The 25,610-nt window shown below is 34.1% G+C and overlaps 1 protein-coding gene across 1 annotated transcript in view; it reads right to left on the reverse strand.

Annotated features, from left to right (window-relative positions):
• TRIM54 (tripartite motif containing 54) overlaps window positions 1–25,610 on the reverse strand; it is a 301,214-nt gene that overhangs the window by 45,508 nt on the left and 230,096 nt on the right. Inside the window, exon 8 of the mRNA XM_053709453.1 lies at window positions 23,187–23,273. Within this exon, the coding sequence (XP_053565428.1) occupies window positions 23,187–23,273 (87 nt within the window). The remainder of the gene's footprint in view (window positions 1–23,186; window positions 23,274–25,610) is intronic.

Genomic DNA, 25,610 nt, shown 5'->3' on the forward strand with positions numbered 1-25,610 from the left:
GAGCCTGTAACATAGTATTAATCACAGAGTCAGAGAAACCTCTTTGACGAAGAATCAAGCGTTCAATCTCCATACCTTTAAATTTAAGGATTTCAGATCCTGATGGAAAAAAGGACCTTGTGACAGAAGGTCTGGTCTTAACGGAAGAGTCCACGGTTGGCAAGAGGCCATCCGGACAAGATCCGCATACCAAAACCTGTGAGGCCATGCCGGAGCTACCAGCAGAACAAACGAGCATTCCTTCAGAATCTTGGAGATTACTCTTGGAAGAAGAACTAGAGGCGGAAAGATATAGGCAGGATGATACTTCCAAGGAAGTGATAATGCATCCACTGCTTCCGCCTGAGGATCCCGGGATCTGGACAGATACCTGGGAAGTTTCTTGTTTAGATGAGACGCCATCAGATCTATTTCTGGAAGCTCCCACATTTGAACAATCTGAAGAAATACCTCTGGGTGAAGAGACCATTCGCCCGGATGCAACGTTTGGCGACTGAGATAATCCGCTTCCCAATTGTCTATACCTGGGATATGAACCGCAGAGATTAGACAGGAGCTGGATTCCGCCCAAACCAGAATTCGAGATACTTCTTTCATAGCCAGAGGACTGTGAGTCCCTCCTTGATGATTGATGTATGCCACAGTTGTGACATTGTCTGTCTGAAAACAAATGAACGATTCTCTCTTCAGAAGAGGCCAAGGCTGAAGAGCTCTGAAAATTGCACGGAGTTCCAAAATATTGATCGGTAATCTCACCTCCTGAGATTCCCAAACTCCTTGTGCCATCAGAGATCCCCACACAGCTCCCCAACCTGTAAGATTTGCATCTGTTGAAATTACAGTCCAGGTCGGAAGAACAAAAGAAGCCCCCTGAATTAAACGATGGTGATCTGTCCACCACGTTAGAGAATGTCGTACAATCGGTTTTAAAGATATTAATTGAGATATCTTTGTGTAATCCCTGCACCATTGATTCAGCATACAGAGCTGAAGAGGTCGCATGTGAAAACGAGCAAAGGGGATCGCGTCCGATGCAGCAGTCATAAGACCTAGAATTTCCATGCATAAGGCTACCGAAGGGAATGATTGTGACTGAAGGTTTCGACAAGCTGAAATCAATTTCAGATGTCTCTTGTCTGTCAAAGACAGAGTCATGGACACTGAATCTATCTGGAAACCCAGAAAGGTTACCCTTGTCTGAGGAATCAATGAACTTTTTAGTGAATTGATCCTCCAACCATGATCTTGAAGAAACAACACAAGTCGATTCGTATGAGATTCTGCTAAATGTAAAGACTGAGCAAGTACCAAGATATCGTCCAAATAAGGAAATACCACAATACCCTGTTCTCTGATTACAGACAGAAGGGCACCGAGAACCTTTGTAAAAATTCTTGGAGCTGTAGCTAGGCCAAACGGCAGAGCCACAAACTGGTAATGCTTGTCCAGAAAAGAGAATCTCAGGAACTGATAATGATCTGGATGAATCGGAATATGCAGATATGCATCCTGTAAATCTATTGTGGACATATAATGCCCTTGCTGAACAAAAGGCAAGATAGTCCTTACAGTTACCATTTTGAACGTTGGTATCCTTACGTAACGATTCAATATTTTTAGATCCAGAACTGGTCTGAAGGAATTCTCCTTCTTTGGTACAATGAAGAGATTCGAATAAAAACCCCAGCCCCTGTTCCAGAACTGGAACTGGCATAATTACTCCAGCCAACTCTAGATCTGAAACACATTTCAGAAATGCTTGAGCTTTCCCTGGATTTACTGGGACACGGGAAAGAAAAAATCTCTTTGCAGGAGGTCTTATCTTGAAACCAATTCTGTACCCTTCTGAAACAATGTTCTGAATCCAAAGATTGTGAACAGAATTGATCCAAATTTCTTGAAAAAACGTAACCTGCCCCCTACCAGCTGAGCTGGAATGAGGGCCGCACCTTCATGTGGACTTAGAAGCTGGCTTTGCTTTTCTAGAAGGCTTGGATTTATTCCAGACTGGAGATGGTTTCCAAACTGAAACTGCTCCTGAGGATGAAGGATCAGGTTTTTGTTCTTTGTTGAAACGAAAGGAACGAAAACGATTATTAGCCCTGTTTTTACCCTTAGATTTTTTATCCTGTGGTAAAAAAGTTCCTTTCCCACCAGTAACAGTTGAGATAATAGAATCCAACTGAGAACCAAATAATTTGTTACCCTGGAAAGAAATGGAAAGTAGAGTTGATTTAGAAGACATATCAGCATTCCAAATTTTAAGCCATAAAGCTCTTCTAGCTAAAATAGCTAGAGACATAAACCTGACATCAACTCTGATAATATCAAAAATGGCATCACAGATAAAATTATTAGCATGTTGAAGAAGAAGAATAATATTATGAGAATCATGATCTGTTACTTGTTACATCAGACAATTATATAGCAGGTCTAAGAAGATTACCTGAACACAGATAAGCTTTTCTTAGAAAGGATTCAATTTTCCTATCTAAAGGATCCTTAAACGAAGTACCATCTGACGTAGGAATAGTAGTACGTTTAGCAAGGGTAGAAATAGCCCCATTAACTTTAGGGATTTTGTCCCAAAATTCTAATCTGTCAGATGGCACAGGATATAATTACTTAAAACGTTTAGAAGGAGTAAATGAATTACCCAAATTATTCCATTCTCTGGAAATTACTTCAGAAATAGCACCAGGAACAGGAAAAACTTCTGGAATAACCACAGGAGATTTAAAGACCTTATCTAAACGTTTAGATTTAGTATCAAGAGGACCAGAATCCTCAATTTCTAAGGCAATTAGTACTTCTTTAAGTAAAGAACGAATAAATTCCATTTTAAATAAATATGAAGATTTATCAGCATCAACCTCTGAGACAGAATCCTCTGAACCAGAAGAGTCATTAGAATCAGAATGATGATGTTCATTTAAAAATTCATCTGTATAAAGAGAAGTTTTAAAAGATTTTTTATGTTTACTAGAAGGAGGAATAACAGACATAGCCTTCTTGATGGATTCAGAAACAAAATCTCTTATGTTATCAGGAACATTCTGAACATTAGATGTTGATGGAACTGCAACAGGTAGTGGTACATTACTAAAGGAAATATTATCTGCATTAACAAGTTTGTCATGACAATTAATACAAACAACAGCTGGAGGAACACCTACCAAAAGTTTACAGCAGATACACTTAGCTTTGGTAGTTCCAGCACCAGACAGCGATTTTCCTGAAGTATCTTCTGACTCAGATGCAACGTGAGACATCTTGCAATATGTAAGAGAAAAAACAACATATAAAGCAAAATTGATCAAATTCCTTAAATGACAGTTTCAGGAATGGGAAAAAATGCCAAGGAACAAGCTTCTAGCAACCAGAAGCAAAGAAAAAATGAGACTTAAATAATGTGGAGACAAAAGCGACGCCCATATTTTTTTAGCGCCAAATAAGACACCCACATTATTTGGCGCCTAAATGCTTTTGGCGCCAAAAATGACGCCACGTCCGGAACGCCGACATTTTTGGCGCAAAAGAACGTCAAAAATGAAGCAACTTCCGGTGACACGTATGACGCCGGAAACAGAAAAGATTTTTTGCGCCAAAAAAGTCAGCGCCAAGAATGACGCAATAAAATGAAGCATTTTCAGCCCCCGCGAGCCTAACAGCCCACAGGGAAAAAAGTCAAATTTTTAAGGTAAGAAAAATATTTGATTCAAGTGCATTATCCCAAATATGAAACTGACCGTCTGAAAATAAGGAATGTTGAACATCCTGAGTCAAGGCAAATAAATGTTTGAATACATATATTTAGAACTTTATTAAAAAAGTGCCCAACCATAGCTTAGAGTGTCACAGAAAATAAGACTTACTTACCCCAGGACACTCATCTACATGTTTGTAGAAAGCCAAACCAGTACTGAAACGAAAATCAGCAGAGGTAATGGTATATATATAAGAGTATATCGTCGATCTGAAAAGGGAGGTAAGAGATGAATCTCTACGACCGATAACAGAGAACCTATGAAATAGACCCCGTAGAAGGAGATCATTGAATTCAAACAGGCAATACTCTCCTCACATCCCTCTGACATTCACTGCACGCTGAGAGGAAAACCGGGCTCCAACCTGCTGCGGAGCGCATATCAACGTAGAATCTAGCACAAACTTACTTCATCACCTCCATAGGAGGCAAAGTTTGTAAAACTGAATTGTGGGTGTGGTGAGGGGTGTATTTATAGGCATTTTAAGGTTTGGGAAACTTTGCCCCTCCTGGTAGGAATGTATATCCCATACGTCACTAGCTCATGGACTCTTGCTAATTACATGAAAGAAATATGTACACAATGTGATAAAGTAATGAGATCTAATTATACCTACAAATATAAGATAAAGACACGTGTATATGTACACAATGTGATACAGTAATGAGATCTGATTATACCTACAAATATAAGATAAAGACAAATGTATATGTACACAATGTGATAAAGTAATGAGATCTGATTTTATTACAAGGACAGAGACTTCATATTTTGCTTATAACTTTTCTTTACTGCTCAACAGCTTTTCAAAGTATAACATATAAACTGCCATCATTTAAAATAAAAAACATAAACAACATCCAATGAGAATAGGATAACATAGGACAGTATTTGAATGTCCAGTAAACAGTAACAGGTATAAATAGTCCAAGTAGACAGTTAAACATCCTCTTTTCTTTTGCTGCTCTGCAAGATAAGTATTTTTATTATAGCTCTCATTTATTGTTATTGAAATCTTTATTTCTTTCGTTTCTTTTACACATATTATATATATATTTATTTCTTTGTGTGTATTTTCATTATATTGCCTTTATTTTTTACTGCCGTTTTTAATTTCAGAATAACATTTATATTTCTATTTGTTTCCTTATCATTACTTTCGTTTTTGAATCCGTTATTTTAGTCGTTTTTTGTATAAGCATAGTATTATTTCATTTCACGCTAAGCCCGTTATTACATTTCCTTCCTTCTGTTATTCCCCTGCTCTTACTTCTTATCGCTTTCCCCTCTGTCTGTTTTCCGGCTCCGGTCGCCATTTTCTTTTGCTTTCTTCCTTCCTACGTCACGGGACTCATTTTCCCGCCTCCTTTCTATGTTATTTTCACAAACAATCTCCCGCCTCCTTCATTACCTCACTCGGTTCCGCCCTGACAGGACTTTGACAGTTTTACTCTGCTTAATGTGATCTATGTGACGATTAGCAACAATTGTTTCAATATTTGTTCTTTTGATTGTTTATAAATTACTCAATCGTTTAGCAATTTTAAAGGATATTTCTGCCTAACTTATTTAGTTTAAATATTTAGTTTTGTTTATATTTTATATATTATATTTTAAAAAATATCTTTTGAGAATTATTTTACAATTATTTATTCTATTATTTAATTTAAGATGTCTCAAGATACTTCTCCATCTATAAATGAAACAAATTTAAGTAATATTATTCAATCTATGGAGAAATTTAAACAGCAAATGTCTGAACAGATGCAAAGTGTTATCGCTTCAGTTAACAGTTCTCAGCCTATTGTTCATAAAAAGACATCTAAGAAAACAAAGCATTTAACTATACCTTTACCTAAAAAATCTAAAAGACAATTAAAGTCTGTTTTACATCTGCCTGGTTCAGACAATAGAGATTCTGCATTACAAAAACATGATGATATTTCTACCTCAGAATCTGATTCTGAATCTGCTTCTCAATTTCAAAAAATTGTTGATTACAGAAAACATGTAGACTTAGTTTCTACAACTGAGTCAAATGACTCCTATGATTTTTCTGATGAAGAATTAAAAAATGATAATAATGATGATAATAATTTTACAGATAATATTGATTCTTCTTCTGAAGAAGAATCTAAAAAGAAAAAGAGAAAAATTTCTAATTCTCCTAAACCTAAACTCATTGATAATAAAGGAGATATATTTACTGATCCTGATGAACTCCAACATCCTAGATCCTCCCAATGGAGACCATCTAAACGTGTTGCAAAGTTTCTGGATTATTATATCAGGAAACCATTATCTAAGAAAACAAAATCTACTCTGAAGGCAGAATGTCCTAGGCCTGACCTTCCTCATAATACTCATTTAACACCTGAAATTGATGTTAATTTATTAAAATTTATTGGTTCTAAAGATTTTAATTTGAGAAAAGGTCCTGACCGTTATTTAAAAGCATGCCAAGATAAACTACTTGATGTTCTAGGACCTGTAACAAAATTGTTTGAAATCTCTGAAGAGGCTATTTCTGTAGACTCACAAGTTGATCCTTACATTTTAAGAGAATGGATTCAGAGAGTTGTTTATTTATTAGGTGACGCTAACACCTCTTTAGCCTCACAACGTAGACGCATTGCTTTAAGACGTATTGATCCTAAAATTTCTGACTTCGCCTTAACTGAGATGGGCCCTAAAGCTAATGGGTTACTTTTTGGTGACGCCGGACTGAAAGAACTGGGTCATTATGTTAATAGTTTTAATTCTCTTAACAAAATTAAACTGAATACTAGGAAAATATTTTATCCTCAGCAAAATAGAATTTTTGACAGGGCTGGGAAAGGCAGGGGCCGCTTTCCCAGCCGTACCCCTGCAATCTCCCGGTCCTATTTTCAAAACATGCCCTCTCCAGCAACTTCCCATTCATATTTCTTCCCATCAAGGAACAGACAATGGGCAAATAGGAACTTCAGAAACAGATCATCCCGCAGACCTTTCTCAGGTAAGTTCTCACATCTCTCTACTCACTCCTTTTTCCCAAAAAAGAATAGGAGAAGATTAGCCCTTTTTATTCAAAATTGGCACCTTATTACTTCAGACCCTTGGGTTCTACAGACAATTACAGGTCTTCATTTAAATTTCACTTCCCCTCCGATTCAAACATTTCTTCCAAATCCAATAAAATTTTCCCAATTAGATTTGTCCCTTTTGAATCTAGAACTACAAGACCTATTAGAAAAGGAAGCAATAGAAAACGTTCTTTTCCCTTCAAATTCCTTCATCAGCAATATGTTTCTGGTGAAGAAGAAAGAAGGATCTTTTCGACCTGTAATAAATTTAAGAGATTTAAATTGTTTTCTAGAATACAATCACTTCAAAATGGAGGGTATTCATCTTCTCAGAGATTGTCTTCTAGATTTCGATTGGTTGGTTCGCCTAGATTTAAAAGATGCTTATCTAACCATTCCTATTCATCCAGACTTCAGAAATTATCTTCGCTTCCTTTGGAAAGATTGTGTTTGGCAATTTTCTTGTCTCCCTTTTGGTCTTTCTTCAGCTCCTTGGGCTTTTACGAAAGTTTTAAAACCAGTTGTAGCTTGGTTGAGAACAAGGGGTGTTCGTCTAATTATTTATTTGGACGATATCCTTTTGCTCCACCAAGATTATTCACAACTTTTAGATCATTTACACCTCACTATTTCTCTCCTTCAGAACTTAGGTTTTATCATAAATTTCAAAAAATCTGTTCTTATTCCTTCCCAGAATCTCATTTTCTTAGGTTTTCATATCAATACTCAATCTGCTACATTGAGTCTTCCTTTAGACAAAATAAAGAAAATAAAGAAAGAAATTATGTATCTTCTCAAAAGAGATCTCTCACATCTCTCTACTCACTCCTTTTTCCCAAAAAAGAATAGGAGGAAGATTAGCCCTTTTTATTCAAAATTGGCACCTTATTACTTCAGACCCTTGGGTTCTACAGACAATTACAGGTCTTCATTTAAATTTCACTTCCCCTCCGATTCAAACATTTCTTCCAAATCCAATAAAATTTTCCCAATTAGATTTGCATTAGAAAAGGAAGCAATAGAAAAAGTTCTTTTCCCTTCAAATTCCTTCATCAGCAATATGTTTCTGGTGAAGAAGAAAGAAGGATCTTTTCGACCTGTAATAAATTTAAGAGATTTAAATTGTTTTCTAGAATACAATCACTTCAAAATGGAGGGTATTCATCTTCTCAGAGATTGTCTTCTAGATTTCGATTGGTTGGTTCGCCTAGATTTAAAAGATGCTTATCTAACCATTCCTATTCATCCAGACTTCAGAAATTATCTTCTCTTCCTTTGGAAAGATTGTGTTTGGCAATTTTCTTGTCTCCCTTTTGGTCTTTCTTCAGCTCCTTGGGCTTTTACGAAAGTTTTAAAACCAGTTGTAGCTTGGTTGAGAACAAGGGGTGTTCGTCTAATTATTTATTTGGACGATATCCTTTTGCTCCACCAAGATTATTCACAACTTTTAGATCATTTACACCTCACTATTTCTCTCCTTCAGAACTTAGGTTTTATCATAAATTTCAAAAAATCTGTTCTTATTCCTTCCCAGAATCTCATTTTCTTAGGTTTTCATATCAATACTCAATCTGCTACATTGAGTCTTCCATTAGAGAAAATAAAGAAAATAAAGAAAGAAATTATGTATCTTCTCAAAAGAGATCTTTTTCCCATTCGCTTTCTTGCTCGAATTATAGGACTTTTGTCGGCTTCAATTCAAGCTATTTTCCCAGCTCCTCTTCATTACAGAGCTCTTCAAAGATTGAAGATTCAATATCTTCGTCAAGGTTTCTCCTATTTCCACAAAATCTCTTTGTCAGAGGAAGCCAGAATAGAATTACAATGGTGGCTTGCAAACATAGAAGCATGGAATGGCAAAGCAATTTTCGGGAAATCTCCAGACATTATTTTGGAATCGGATGCAAGCAAATCAGGTTGGGGTGCAAGATGTGGCCCTCATATTACAGGAGGAAAATGGTCTTGGCCAGAGAAGAATCTTCATATCAATTGTCTAGAACTTTTAGCAGGCTCTTTTGCAGTTCAAAGTTTTGTAAAAAAACAATCAACCAATTTCAATTCTCCTTCGGATGGACAATATTTCAGCAGTCAAATATGTCAATCGCTTAGGAGGTACAACTTCAAAGATTTTATCCAATCTTACCAAGGATTTTATTCATCTATGTCTTTCTCAAAATATTTTTCTGCAAGCAGAATATTTACCAGGTCTCAACAATCAAGCTGCAGATTGGGGTTCTCGATATTTATCGGATGCCAGCGATTGGAAATTGAACAGAAATATTTTCCTTATTTTACAATCTCTGAGAGGTCCTTTTTCTATAGATCTTTTTGCCTCTCGTCTGAATTTTCAAATTCTTCCCTTTTTCAGTTGGAGACCAGATCCCAAAGCATTAGCGACAGACGCCTTCCTGCAACACTGGCCAGTCAAAGGAGCTTATGCATTTCCACCTTTTTCGATGATTCCTCGAACAATCTCATTTGTGAAAAGGAATCTATTATCTCTCCTTCTAATAACTCCTTGGTGGCCAACCCAATCTTGGTTCCCTTCTCTTCTGGAGATGTCTTTCCTTCCTCCAATATTAATTCCTCTTCAACAAGACCTCCTCACAAATCCCATAGGAGAATTTCACGAACTAATTCTTCTAGGTTCCCTTCAACTTATTGCTTGGAGCATTTCAGGGGATCCTGGTCCTCCGATGGTCTTTCGTCAGGAGCTAAACTCCTCCTTCAAGAATCTTGGGCACCAGGAACCAAAAAATGTTATCTTTCCTCCTGGTCTAAATGGTCTAGCTGGTGCGATATCAGGAGTCTGGATCCCTTTTCAGCCCCTTTAAATGAAGTCATTAATTATCTCACTTCTTTATTTGAGGCTGGTTTGGCTTACAGATCAATTAATGTTGCACGTTCTGCTATTTCAGCTGGACATGAACTTCTTCATAATACTCCTATAGGTCAACATGTTACTATATGTAAACTTCTGAAGGCTATTAGAGTTAAAAATCCTCCAGTACCAAGATACAAATATTTTTGGGATGTAGACTTAGTTATAAACCTTTTTAAATCTTGGCCTGATAACTCTGATTTATCATTAAAACAACTTACATGTAAATTAGCTACATTATTATGTCTTTTATCATGTAAAAGAATTTCAGATGTTAGAGCTATAGATTATGATGCAAAGATGTTTTCTCCTCATGGTGTCATTTTCTCCTTGTCTAGACGTACTAAAACTCTATCCTCTTCTATATTTTACCCTTATTTCTATGAACAGCCTAAACTTTGTGTTGTATCTTGTTTAAAAATCTATGAATCTAAAATTATTTCTCTTCGAAGTTCTTCTTCTAGTCAACTTTTGATTTCTTTTTCTCTTCCTCACTCTCCTGTTTCTTCTACTACTATTAGTAGGTGGGTTAAATGGATTATGATGCAAGCTGGTGTGGATACATTGTTTACTTCTCATTCAGTTAGAGGAGCCTCAGCTTCTAAAGCTTTCTCAAAATCTGCTTCTTTACAAGATATTTTTTATGCAGCAGATTGGTCCTCTGATTCTATTTTTCGTCAATTTTATTTTAAACCTATTTCTTCTAATCCACACCACCTGGTATCTTAATTTTTGTTTGCTTTAAACTAGCAAAATATGAAGTCTCTGTCCTTGTAATAAAATTCCGATTATCCTAATATTATGACGGAATAATCTAGATTTTATTAAAGAGACAGAGACGAATATTTTCCCACCTCTTTCATTGTTTATTATTATTCCCTCCCTATATATTTTATATTTATTATTTAATCATTTTTTATATATATTTTCAGCTCCACCTTCTTCAACTCCAGGAATTTAAGAGAGAAGACTCTATAAATTTCTCTTCGGATTTTCTGAATTCATCAATTCCAAAGTTGTCTTCAAGATCAAGTTTGACTAACCCGTTCATTCCACGAGGGATTCGTTTGGCCTTGTCATTGTTGTATTTTTTCAGCATGTGTTGCATTTTTTCAGAATTTTGTTTCTTCCTTCTTCCAATAATTTTCTTCTTCATCACATCAAACAGAAAAGAGGATGTTTAACTGTCTACTTGGACTATTTATACCTGTTACTGTTTACTGGACATTCAAATACTGTCTTATGTTATCCTATTCTCATTGGATGTTATTTATGTTTTTTCTTTTAAATGATGGCAGTTTATATGTTATACTTTGAAAAGCTGTTGAGCAGTAAAGAAAAGTTATAAGCAAAATATTCGTCTCTGTCTCTTTAATAAAATCTAGATTATTCCGTCATAATATTAGGATAATCGGAATTATACCTACAGATATAAGATACAGACACATGTATATGTACACAGTGTGATAAAGTAATGAGATCTGATTATAGCTACAGATATAAGATAAAGACACATGTATATGTACACAGTGTGATACAGTAATGAGATCTGCTTATACCTACAGATATAAGATACAGACACATGTATATGTACACAGTGTGATACAGTACTGAGATCTGATTATACCTACAGATATAAGATACAGACACATGTATATGTACACAATGTGATATAGTAATGAGATCTGATTATACCTACAGATATAAGATAAAGACACAGGTATATGTACACAGTGTGATAAAGTAATGAGATCTGATTATATCTACAGATATAAGATAAAGACACATGTATTTGTACACAGTGTAATAAAGTAATGAGATCAGATTATACCTACAGATATAAGATACAGACACATGTATATGTACACAGTGTGATACAGTAATGAGATCTGATTATACATACAGATATAAGATAAAGACACATGTATATGTACACAGTGTGATACAGTAATGAGATCTGCTTATACCTACAGATATAAGATACAGACACATGTATATGTACACAGTGTGATAAAGTACTGAGATCTGATTATACCTACAGATATAAGATACAGACACATGTATATGTACACAGTGTGATACAGTAATGAGATCTGATTATACCTACAGATATAAGATACAGACACATGTATATGTACACAGTGTGATACAGTAATGAGATCTAATTATACCTACAGATATAAGATACAGACACATGTATATGTACACAGTGTGATACAGTAATGAGATCTGATTATACCTACATATATAAGATACAGACACATGTATATGTACACAGTGTGATAAAGTAATGAGATCAGATTATACCTACAGATATAAGATACAGACACATGTATATGTACACAGTGTGATACAGTAATGAGATCTGATTATACCTACAGATATTAGATAAATACACATGTATATGTACACAGTGTGATAAAGTAATGAGATCTGATTATACCTACAGATATAAGATAAAGGCACATGTATATGTACACAATGTGATACAGTAATGAGATCTGATTATACCTACAGATATAATATAAAGACACATGTATATGTACACAGTGTTATACAGTAATGAGATCTGATTATACCTACAGATATAAGATAAAGACACATGCATATGTACACAGTTTGATGCAGTAATGAAATCTGATTATACATACAGATATAAGATACAGACACATGTATATGTACACAGTGTGATACAGTAATGATATCTGATTATACCTACAGATATAAGGTACAGACACATGTATATGTGCACAATGTGATACAGTAATGAGATCTGATAATACCTACAAATATAAGATAAAGAACCATGTATATGTACAAAGTGTGATACAGCAATGAGATCTGATTATACCTACAGATATAAGATAAAGAACCATGTATATGTAAACAGTGTGATACAGTAATGAGATCTTATTATACCTACAGATATAAGATAAAGACACATTTATATGTACACAGTGTAATAAAGTAATGAGATCTGATTATACCTACAGATATAAGATACAGACACATGTATATGTACACAATGTTATACAGTAATGAGATCTGATTATACCTACAGATATAAGATGCAGACACATGTATATGTACACAATGTTATACAGTAATGAGATCTGATTATACCTACAGATATAAGAAAAAGACATATGTATATGTATACAATGTGATACAGTAATGAGATCTGATTGTACCTACAGATATAAGAAAAAGACACATGTATATGTACACAGTGTGATACAGTAATGCGATCTGATTATACCTACAGATATAAGATAAAGACACATGTATATGTACACAGTGTGATACAGTAATATGATCTGATTATACCTACATATATAAGATACAGACACATGTATATGTACACAATGTGATACAGTAATGAGATCTGATTATACCTACAGATATAAGATACAGACACATGTATATGTACACAGTGTGATACAGTAATGAGATCTGATTATACCTACAGATATAAGATAAAGACACGTGTATATGTACACAATGTGATACACTAATGAGATCTGATTATACCTACAGATATAAGATACAGACACATGTATATGTACACAATGTGATACAGTAATGAGATCTGATTATACCTACAGATATAAGATACAGACACATGTATATGTACACAGTGTGATACAGTAATGAGATCTGATTATACCTACAGATATTAGATAAATACACATGTATATGTACACAGTGTGATAAAGTAATGAGATCTGATTATACCTACAGATATAAGATAAAGGCACATGTATATGTACACAATGTGATACAGTAATGAGATCTGATTATACCTAAAGATATAAGATAAAGACACATGAATATGTACACAGTGTGATACAGTAATGAGATCAGATTATACCTACAGATATAAGATAAAGACACATGTATATATACACAGTGTGATACAGTAATGAGATCTGATTATACCTACAGATATAAGATAAAGAAACATGTATATGTACACAGTTTGATGCAGTAATGAAATCTGATTATACATACAGATATAAGATACAGACACATGTATATGTACACAATGTGATACAGTAATGAAATCTGATTATACCTACAGATATAAGATACAGACACATGTATATGTACACAGTGTGATAAAGTAATGAGATCTGATTATATCTACAGATATAAGATACAGACACATGTATATGTACACAGTGTGATAAAGTAATGAGATCTGATTATATCTACAGATATAAGATACAGACACATGTATATGTACACAGTGTGATACAGTAATGAGATTTGAATAAACCTACAGATATAAGATACAGACACATGTATATGTACACAATGTGATACAGTAATGAGATCTGATTATACCTACAGATATAAGATAGACACATGTATATGTACATAATGTGATAAAGTAATGAGATCTGATTATACCTACAGATATAAGATACAGACACATGTATATGTACACAATGTGATACAGTAATGAGATCTGATTATACCTACAGATATAAGATAAAGACTCATGTATATGTACACAATGTGAAACAGTAATGAGATCTTATTATACCTACAGATATAAGATAAAGACACATGTATATGTACACAGTGTAATAAAGTAATGAGATCTGATTATACCTACAGATATAAGAAAAAGACATATGTATATGTATACAATGTGATACAGTAATGAGATCTGATTATACCTACAGATATAAGAAAAAGACACATGTATATGTACACAGTGTGATACAGTAATGCGATCTGATTATACCTACAGATATAAGATACAGACACATGTATATGTACACAGTGTGATACAGTAATGAGATCTGATTATACAACAGATATAAGATACAGACACATGTATATGTACACAGTGTGATACAGTAATGAGATCTGATTATACCTACAGATATTAGATAAATACACATGTATATGTACACAGTGTGATAAAGTAATGAGATCTGATTATACCTACAGATATAAGATAAAGGCACATGTATATGTACACAATGTGATACAGTAATGAGATCTGATTATACCTAAAGATATAAGATAAAGACACATGTATATGTACACAGTGTGATACAGTAATGAGATCTGATTATATCTACAGATATAAGATACAGACACATGTATATGTACACAGTGTGATAAAGTAATGAGATCTGATTATATCTACAGATATAAGATACAGACACATGTATATGTACACAGTGTGATACAGTAATGAGATTTGAATAAACCTAGAGATATAAGATACAGACACATGTATATGTACACAATGTGATACAGTAATGAGATCTGATTATACCTACAGATATAAGATAGACACATGTATATGTACACAATGTGATAAAGTAATGAGATCTGATTATACCTACAGATATAAGAAAAATACATATGTATATGTATACAATGTGATACAGTAATGAGATCTGATTATACCTACAGATATAAGAAAAAGACACATGTATATGTACACAGTGTGATACAGTAATGCGATCTGATTATACCTACAGATATAAGATACAGACACATGTATATGTACACAGTGTGATACAGTAATGAGATCTGATTATACCTACAGATATAAGGTACAGACACATGTATATGTACACAATGTGATACAGTAATGAGATCTGATTATACCTACAGATATAAGATACAGACACATGTATATGTACACAGTGTGATACAGTAATGAGATCTGATTATACCTACAGATATTAGATAAATACACATGTATATGTACACAGTGTGATACAGTAATGAGATCTGATTATACCTACAGATATAAGATAAAGGCACATGTATATGTACACAATGTGATACAGTAATGAGATCTGATTATACCTAAAGATATAAGATAAAGACACATGTATATGTACACAGTGTGATACAGTAATGAGATCTGATTATACCTAAAGATATAAGATAAAGACACATGTATATGTACACAGTGTGATAAAGTAATAAGATCTGATTATACCTACAGATATAAGATACAGACACATGAATATGTATACAGTGTGATACAGTAATGAGATCAGATTATACCTACAGATATAAGATAAAGACACATGTATATGTACACAGTGTGATACAGTAATGAGATCTGATTATACCTACAGATATAAGATACAGACACATGTATATGTACACAGTGTGATACAGTAATGAGATCTGATTATACCTACAGATATAAGATACAGACACATGTATATGTACACAATGTGATAAAGTAATGAGATCTGATTATACCTACAGATATAAGATACAGACACATGTATATGTACAAAGTGTGATACAGTAATGAGATCGGATTATACCTACAGATATAAGATACAGACAAATGTATATGTACACAATGCGATAAAGTAATGAGATCTGATTATACCTACAAATATAAGATAAAGACACATGTATATGTACACAGTGTGATACAGTAATGAGATCTGATTATACCTACAGATATAAGATAAAGACACATGTATATGTACACAATGTGATACAGTAATGAGATCTGATTATACCTACAGATATAAGATACAGACACATGTATATGTACACAATGTGATACAGTAATGAGATCTGATTATACCTACAGATATAAGATAGACACATGTATATGTACACAGTGTGATAAAGTTATGAGATCTGATTATACCTACAGATATAAGATACAGACACATGTATATGTACACAGTGTGATACAGTAATGAGATCTGATTATATCTACAGATATAAGATACAGACACATGTATATGTACATAGTGTGATACAGTAATGAGATCTGATTATACCTACAGATATAAGATACAGACACATGTATATGTACACAATGTGATAAAGTAATGAGATCTGATTATATCTACACATATAAGATACAGACACATGTATATGTACACAATGCGATACAGTAATGAGATCTGATTATACCTACAGATATAAGGTACAGACATGTATATGTACACAGTGTGATACAGTAATGAGATCTGATTATACCTACAGATATAAGATAGACACATGTATATGTACACAATGTGATACAGTAATGAGATCTGATTATACCTACAGATATAAGATACAGACACATGTATATGTACATAATGTGATAAAGTAATGAGATCTGATTATACCTACAGATATAAGATAAAGACACAAGTATATGTACACAGTGTGATATAGTAATGAGATCTGATTATACCTACAGATATAAGATACAGACACATGTATATGTACACAATGTGATAAAGTAATGAGATATGATTATAGCTACAAATATAAGATAGACACATGTATGTGTACACAGTGTGATACAGTAATGAGATCTGATTATACCTACAGATATAAGATAAAGACACATGTATATGTACACAATGTGATACAGTAATGAGATGGGATTATACCTACAGATATAAGATAAAGACACATGTATATGTACACAATGTGATAAAGTAATGAGATCTGATTATACTTACAGACATAAGCTAAAGACACATGTATATGTACACAATGTGATACAGTAATGAGATCTGATTATACCTACAGATATAAGATACAGACACATGTATATGTACACAATGTGATAAAGTAATGAGATATGATTATAGCTACAGATATAAGATAGACACATGTATGTGTACACAGTGTGATACAGTAATGAGATCTGATTATACCTACAGATATAAGATAAAGACACATGTATATGTACACAATGTGATACAGTAATGAGATGGGATTATACCTACAGATATAAGATAAAGACACATGTATATGTACACAATGTGATAAAGTAATGAGATCTGATTATACTTACAGACATAAGCTAAAGACGCATGTATATGTACACAATGTGATACAGTAATGAGATCTGATTATACCTACAGATATAAGTTAAAGACACATGTATATGTACACAATGTGATACAGTAATGAGATCTGATTATACCTACAGATATAAGATAAAGACACATGTATATGTACACAGTGTGATACAGTAATGAGATCTGATTATACCTACAGATATAAGATACAGACACATGTATATATACACAGTGTGATACAGTAATGAGATTTGATTATACCTACAGATATAGATACAGACATGTATATGTACACAATGTGATACAGTAATGAGATCTGATTATACCTACAGATATAAGATAGACACATGTATATGTACACAATGTGATAAAGTAATGAGATCTGATTATACCTACAGATATAAGATAAAGACACATGTATATGTACACAGTGTGATACAGTAATGAGATCTGATTATACCTACAGATATAAGATAGACACATGTATATGTACACAGTGTGATAAAGTAATGAGATCTGATTATACCTACAGATATAAGATACAGACACATGTATATGTACACAATGTGATACAATAATGAGATCTGATTATACCTACAGATATAAGATACAGACACATGTATATGTACACAATGTGATAAAGTAATGAGATATGATTATACCTACAGATATAAGATAGACACATGTATATGTACACAATGTGATACAGTAATGAGATCTGATTATACCTACAGATATAAGATAAAGACACATGTATATGTACACAGTGTGATACAGTAATGAGATCTGATTATACCTACAGATATAAGATACAGACACATGTATATGTACACAGTGTGATACAGTAATGAGATGGGATTATACCTACAGATATAAGATACAGACACATGTATATGTACACAATGTGATACAGTAATGAGATCTGATTATACCTACAGATATAAGATACAGACACATGTATATGTACACAATGTGATAAAGTAATGAGATCTGATTATACCTACAGATATAAGCTAAAGACACATGTATATGTACACAATGTGATACAGTAATGAGATCTGATTATACCTACAGATATAAGTTAGACACATGTATATGTACACAATGTGATAAAGTAATGAGATCTGATTATACCTACAGATATAAGATACAGACACATGTATATGTACACAATGTGATACAGTAATGAGATCTGATTATACCTACAGATATAAGATAGACACATGTATATCTACACAATGTGATATAGTAATGAGATCTGATTATACCTACAGATATAAGATACAGATACATGTATATGTACACAATGTGATAAAGTAATGAGATCTGATTATACCTACAAATAAAAGATAAAGACACATGTATATGTACACAGTGTGATACATTAATGAGATCTGATTATACCTACAGATATAAGATACAGACACATGTATATGTACATAATGTGATACAGTAATGAGATCTGATTATACCTACAGATATAAGATACAGACACATGTATGTGTACACAGTGTGATAAAGTAATGAGATCTGATTATACCTACAGATATAAGATAAAGACACATGTATATGTACACAATGTGATACAGTAATGAGATCTGATTATACCTACAGATATAAGATACAGACACATGTATATGTACACAATATGATACAGTAATGAGATCTGATTATACCTACATATAAGATAAAGACACATGTATATGTACACAATGTGATACAGTAATGAGATCTGATTATACCTACATATAAGATAAAGACACATGTATATGTACACAGTGTGATACAGTAATGAGATCTGATTATACCTACAGATATAAGATACAGACACATGTATATATACACAGTGTGATACAGTAATGAGATTTGATTATACCTACAGATATAGATACAGACATGTATATGTACACAATGTGATACAGTAATGAGATCTGATTATACCTACAGATATAAGATAGACACATGTATATGTACACAATGTGATAAAGTAATGAGATCTGATTATACCTACAGATATAAGATAAAGACACATGTATATGTACACAGTGTGATACAGTAATGAGATCTGATTATACCTACAGATATAAGATAGACACATGTATATGTACACAGTGTGATAAAGTAATGAGATCTGATTATACCTACAGATATAAGATACAGACACATGTATATGTACACAATGTGATACAATAATGAGATATGATTATACCTACAGATATAAGATAGACACATGTATATGTACACAATGTGATACAGTAATGAGATCTGATTATACCTACAGATATAAGATAAAGACACATGTATATGTACACAGTGTGATACAGTAATGAGATCTGATTATACCTACAGATATAAGATACAGATACATGTATATGTACACAGTGTGATACAGTAATGAGATGGGATTATACCTACAGATATAAGATACAGACACATGTATATGTACACAATGTGATACAGTAATGAGATCTGATTATACCTACAGATATAAGATACAGACACATGTATATGTACACAATGTGATAAAGTAATGAGATCTGATTATACCTACAGATATAAGCTAAAGACACATGTATATGTACACAATGTGATACAGTAATGAGATCTGATTATACCTACAGATATAAGTTAAAGACACATGTATATGTACACAATGTGATAAAGTAATGAGATCTGATTATACCTACAGATATAAGATACAGACACATGTATATGTACACAATATGATACAGTAATGAGATCTGATTATACCTACAGATATAAGATAGACACATGTATATCTACACAATGTGATATAGTAATGAGATCTGATTATACCTACAGATATAAGATACAGATACATGTATATGTACACAATGTGATAAAGTAATGAGATCTGATTTTACCTACAAATAAAAGATAAAGACACATGTATATGTACACAGTGTGATACAGTAATGAGATCTGATTATACCTACAGATATAAGATAGACACATGTATATGTACACAATGTGATAAAGTAATGAGATCTGATTATACCTACAGATATAAGATAAAGACACATGCATATGTACACAGTGTGATACAGTAATGAGATCTGATTATACCTACAGATATAAGATAGACACATGTATATGTACACATTGTGATAAAGTAATGAGATCTGATTATACCTACAGATATAAGATACAGACACATGTATATGTACACAATGTGATACAATAATGAGATATGATTATACCTACAGATATAAGATAGACACATGTATATGTACACAATGTGATACAGTAATGAGATCTGATTATACCTACAGATATAAGATAAAGACACATGTATATGTACACAGTGTGATACAGTAATGAGATCTGATTATACCTACAGATATAAGATACAGATACATGTATATGTACACAGTGTGATACAGTAATGAGATGGGATTATACCTACAGATATAAGATACAGACACATGTATATGTACACAATGTGATACAGTAATGAGATCTGATTATACCTACAGATATAAGATACAGACACATGTATATGTACACAATGTGATAAAGTAATGAGATCTGATTATACCTACAGATATAAGCTAAAGACACATGTATATGTACACAATGTGATACAGTAATGAGATCTGATTATACCTACAGATATAAGTTAAAGACACATGTATATGTACACAATGTGATAAAGTAATGAGATCTGATTATACCTACAGATATAAGATACAGACACATGTATATGTACACAATGTGATACAGTAATGAGATCTGATTATACCTACAGATATAAGATAGACACATGTATATCTACACAATGTGATATAGTAATGAGATCTGATTATACCTACAGATATAAGATACAGATACATGTATATGTACACAATGTGATAAAGTAATGAGATCTGATTTTACCTACAAATAAAAGATAAAGACACATGTATATGTACACAGTGTGATACATTAATGAGATCTGATTATACCTACAGATATAAGATACAGACACATGTATATGTACATAATGTGATACAGTAATGAGATCTGATTATACCTACAGATATAAGATACAGACACATGTATGTGTACACAGTGTGATAAAGTAATGAGATCTGATTATACCTACAGATATAAGATAAAGACACATGTATATGTACACAATGTGATACAGTAATGAGATCTGATTATACCTACAGATATAAGATACAGACACATGTATATGTACACAATATGATACAGTAATGAGATCTGATTATACCTACAGATATAAGATAAAGACACATATATATGTACACAATGTGATAAAGTAATGAGATCTGATTTTACCTACAGATATAAGATACAGACACATGTATATGTACACAATGTGATAAAGTAATGAGATCTGATTATACCTACAGACACATGTATATCTACACAATGTGATATAGTAATGAGATCTGATTATACCTACATATATAACAAAACAATGAACATAAGGAAGATTAGTAATCTTTCTGTGGAAAAAAACTGAAAAAACAGGGCCAAACACCTATTTACAAAAAGGTGCTAAAAAAGTTTCCACAGAGCTGCCAGAGATTTAATAAAGCCATTCTGACTTGTCTGTAATGTCTTAAAACAGAATAAAGTGTATCAAAAGGAAAAACAGGGTGAGTCGCCTGGCTATGTTGTACCTACAACTAGCCTCTGGGCAGTGTGTGTGCTAAGGTAAAGCACTTACCTGCAAACGCACCCCTCCACTAGCTTACCAGGCATGCAGCTGCAGCTAGTAGAGAACCAGTACAGATACGGGTACCGCAGAAGATATCTGTATTAAATACCTGAAGCCCACAGGATTAGGCTGCAGGACAAAGAAGGCAGCCATAACTGAAGTCTCATAGGGAAGTACTTGTAGAAGGTAAAATCTGAATTTACCTTTTATGCTTGTTTGAAGGTGGGAGAGCAGCCAAGACTTCAGAAACTGCATCTACAACAGCACTGTTCAATAGACACTCATCCACTAACAAGCAAGCAGCAAACATCCAAACCAGTAGTGAAACATATCAGCAGAGGTTATGGTACAGTAGTATATTGTAGATCCATAAACAGAGGCAAAAGACAAGTCCCTGCAACCGATAATAGAGGGTTTATGAAAACATTCCCATGAGGTGAAAAAGGAATAATAAACCATACCCCATATACATCCCTCTAACAATCACTTTACTCTGAGGGGAAACAGGGCCTCAATATAGACTGAAAAACCCTTACTCTGAAGAATCAATTGCACATCTTCATTCTTCAACCATCTCCAGCGGAGGCAAAGTAAAGACTGTGGTATGTGTGAGATGGGAGGGGTTTCATAGAGTTTTTGGGGTTTGGTACTTTTTGCCTCCTCCTAGTGGTAGAGAAGGTTAATTCCAATAATTAATGGATCATGGACTCAAACCACCTGCATGATAGAAAAATTGTGTGACTCACTTTTTTTGCGATTTACATTTTAATGCAGTGGTCTGGAACTCAACCTGCAATATCTCAGCTTTCATAATCAAGAGCCAAATGCCAATAATCAGTTAGTGATATTTGCCTAAATGAACAGTTTTGTTTCTACTCTCTGACATACTGTTTGTCTGCCATGAGAACAAATAAGTCGGTTTCCTGGACGTCCAATTCCAACCAGGAAATCTTTGACACTCATCTTTCTTACCTTCATTAGATTCAACTCTGTCTTCCTCCACTGAGGCCTCCACTTCCTCCACGTCAAACAAATCTTCCTCCTCTTCCCCCTGGGCCCCTAATACAAAGAGCAAGAACATCCATTAAGTAGTAAAGACAGACAGTACTCAATCCCAATGTGTAGTGCAAATGGTGTATTTACCAGTACCAGCCCAAACCAGCTACAGGCCTGTATATTGCACATTACTACAATGGCTTTCTTGGGTATATTAAAAATACATTACAAATCAGAAATGTAACAAACTTTACATAAAAAGAAATTCAGAAAAAAGCATGAAAGGGTAATATATTAATCATCTCCTTCCATTGTATGCAGTGCTTATCTCCTTAACCTCTGTCGTCCCATGGTAAATAGTATTTATCTCCCCCTTATACAACCTAAAAACTCCTCTGTTCCTCCCATGGCATACAGAACTCATCTCTTCCTGTTATGACCTAAGTACTTATTTGTTCCTTCCCATGAAATAAAGTACTTATCTTCTACTCCTAAAATCTAAGTACACATATGCACCTCCCATGATATACAGTACTTCCCCTTCACCTAAGCTCTAAATACACCTTTGTTCCTCACATGGTATACAGTATTTATCTTCTCCTCCTATGACCTAAGTACACCTCTGTTCCTCACATGGTATACAGTACTTATCTCCTCCTCCTATGACCTAAGTACACCTCTGTTCCTCACATATTATACAGGGAGTGCAGAATTATTAGGCAAGTTGTATTTTTGAGGATTAATTTTATTATTGAACAACAACCATGTTCTCAATGAACCCAAAAAACTCATTAATATCAAAGCTGAATATTTTTGGAAGTAGTTTTTAGTTTGTTTTTAGTTTTAGCTATTTTAGGGGGATATCTGTGTGTGCAGGTGACTATTACTGTGCATAATTATTAGGCAACTTAACAAAAAACAAATATATACCCATTTCAATTATTTATTTTTACCAGTGAAACCAATATAACATCTCAACATTCACAAATATACATTTCTGACATTCAAAAACAAAACAAAAACAAATCAGTGACCAATATAGCCACCTTTCTTTGCAAGGACACTCAAAAGCCTGCCATCCATGGATTCTGTCAGTGTTTTGATCTGTTCACCATCAACATTGCGTGCAGCAGCAACCACAGCCTCCCAGACACTGTTCAGAGAGGTGTACTGTTTTCCCTCCTTGTAAATCTCACATTTGATGATGGACCACAGGTTCTCAATGGGGTTCAGATCAGGTGAACAAGGAGGCCATGTCATTAGATTTTCTTCTTTTATACCCTTTCTTGCCAGCCACGCTGTGGAGTACTTGGACGCGTGTGATGGAGCATTGTCCTGCATGAAAATCATGTTTTTCTTGAAGGATGCAGACTTCTTCCTGTACCACTGCTTGAAGAAGGTGTCTTCCAGAAACTGGCAGTAGGACTGGGAGTTGAGCTTGACTCCATCCTCAACCCGAAAAGGCCCCACAAGCTCATCTTTGATGATACCAGCCCAAACCAGTACTCCACCTCCACCTTGCTGGCGTCTGAGTCGGACTGGAACTCTCTGACCTTTACCAATCCAGCCACGGGCCCATCCATCTGGCCCATCAAGACTCACTCTCATTTCATCAGTCCATAAAACCTTAGAAAAATCAGTCTTGAGATATTTCTTGGCCCAGTCTTGACGTTTCAGCTTGTGTGTCTTGTTCAGTGGTGGTCGTCTTTCAGCCTTTCTTACCTTGGCCATGTCTCTGAGTATTGCACACCTTGTGCTTTTGGGCACTCCAGTGATGTTGCAGCTCTAAAATATGGCCAAACTGGTGGCAAGTGGCATCTTGGCAGCTGCACGCTTGACTTTTCTCAGTTCATGGGCAGTTATTTTGCGCCTTGGTTTTTCCACACGCTTCTTGCGGCCCTGTTGACTATTTTGAATGAAACGCTTGATTGTTCGATGATCACGCTTCAGAAGCTTTGCAATTTTAAGAGTGCTGCATCCCTCTGAAAGATATCTCACTATTTTTGACTTTTCTGAGCCTGTCAAGTCCTTCTTTTGACCCATTTTGCCAAAGGAAAGGAAGTTGCCTAATAATTATGCACACCTGATATAAGGTGTTGATGTCATTAGACCACACCCCTTCTCATTACAGAGATGCACATCACCTAATATGCTTAATTGGTAGTAGGCTTTCGAGCCTATACAGCTTGGAGTAAGACAACATGCATGAAGAGGATGATGTGGTCAAAATACTCATTTGCCTAATAATTCTGCACTCCCTGTACAGTACTTATCTCCTCCTCCTATGACCTAAGTACACCTCTGTTCCTCACATATTATACAGTACTTATCTCCTCCTCCTATGACCTAAGTACACCTCTGTCCCTCACATGGTATAGATTATTACCTCCTCCTCATATG

The sequence above is a fragment of the Bombina bombina genome, chromosome 4, assembly GCF_027579735.1.
Source record: "Bombina bombina isolate aBomBom1 chromosome 4, aBomBom1.pri, whole genome shotgun sequence".
Lineage (NCBI taxonomy): Eukaryota > Metazoa > Chordata > Amphibia > Anura > Bombinatoridae > Bombina > Bombina bombina.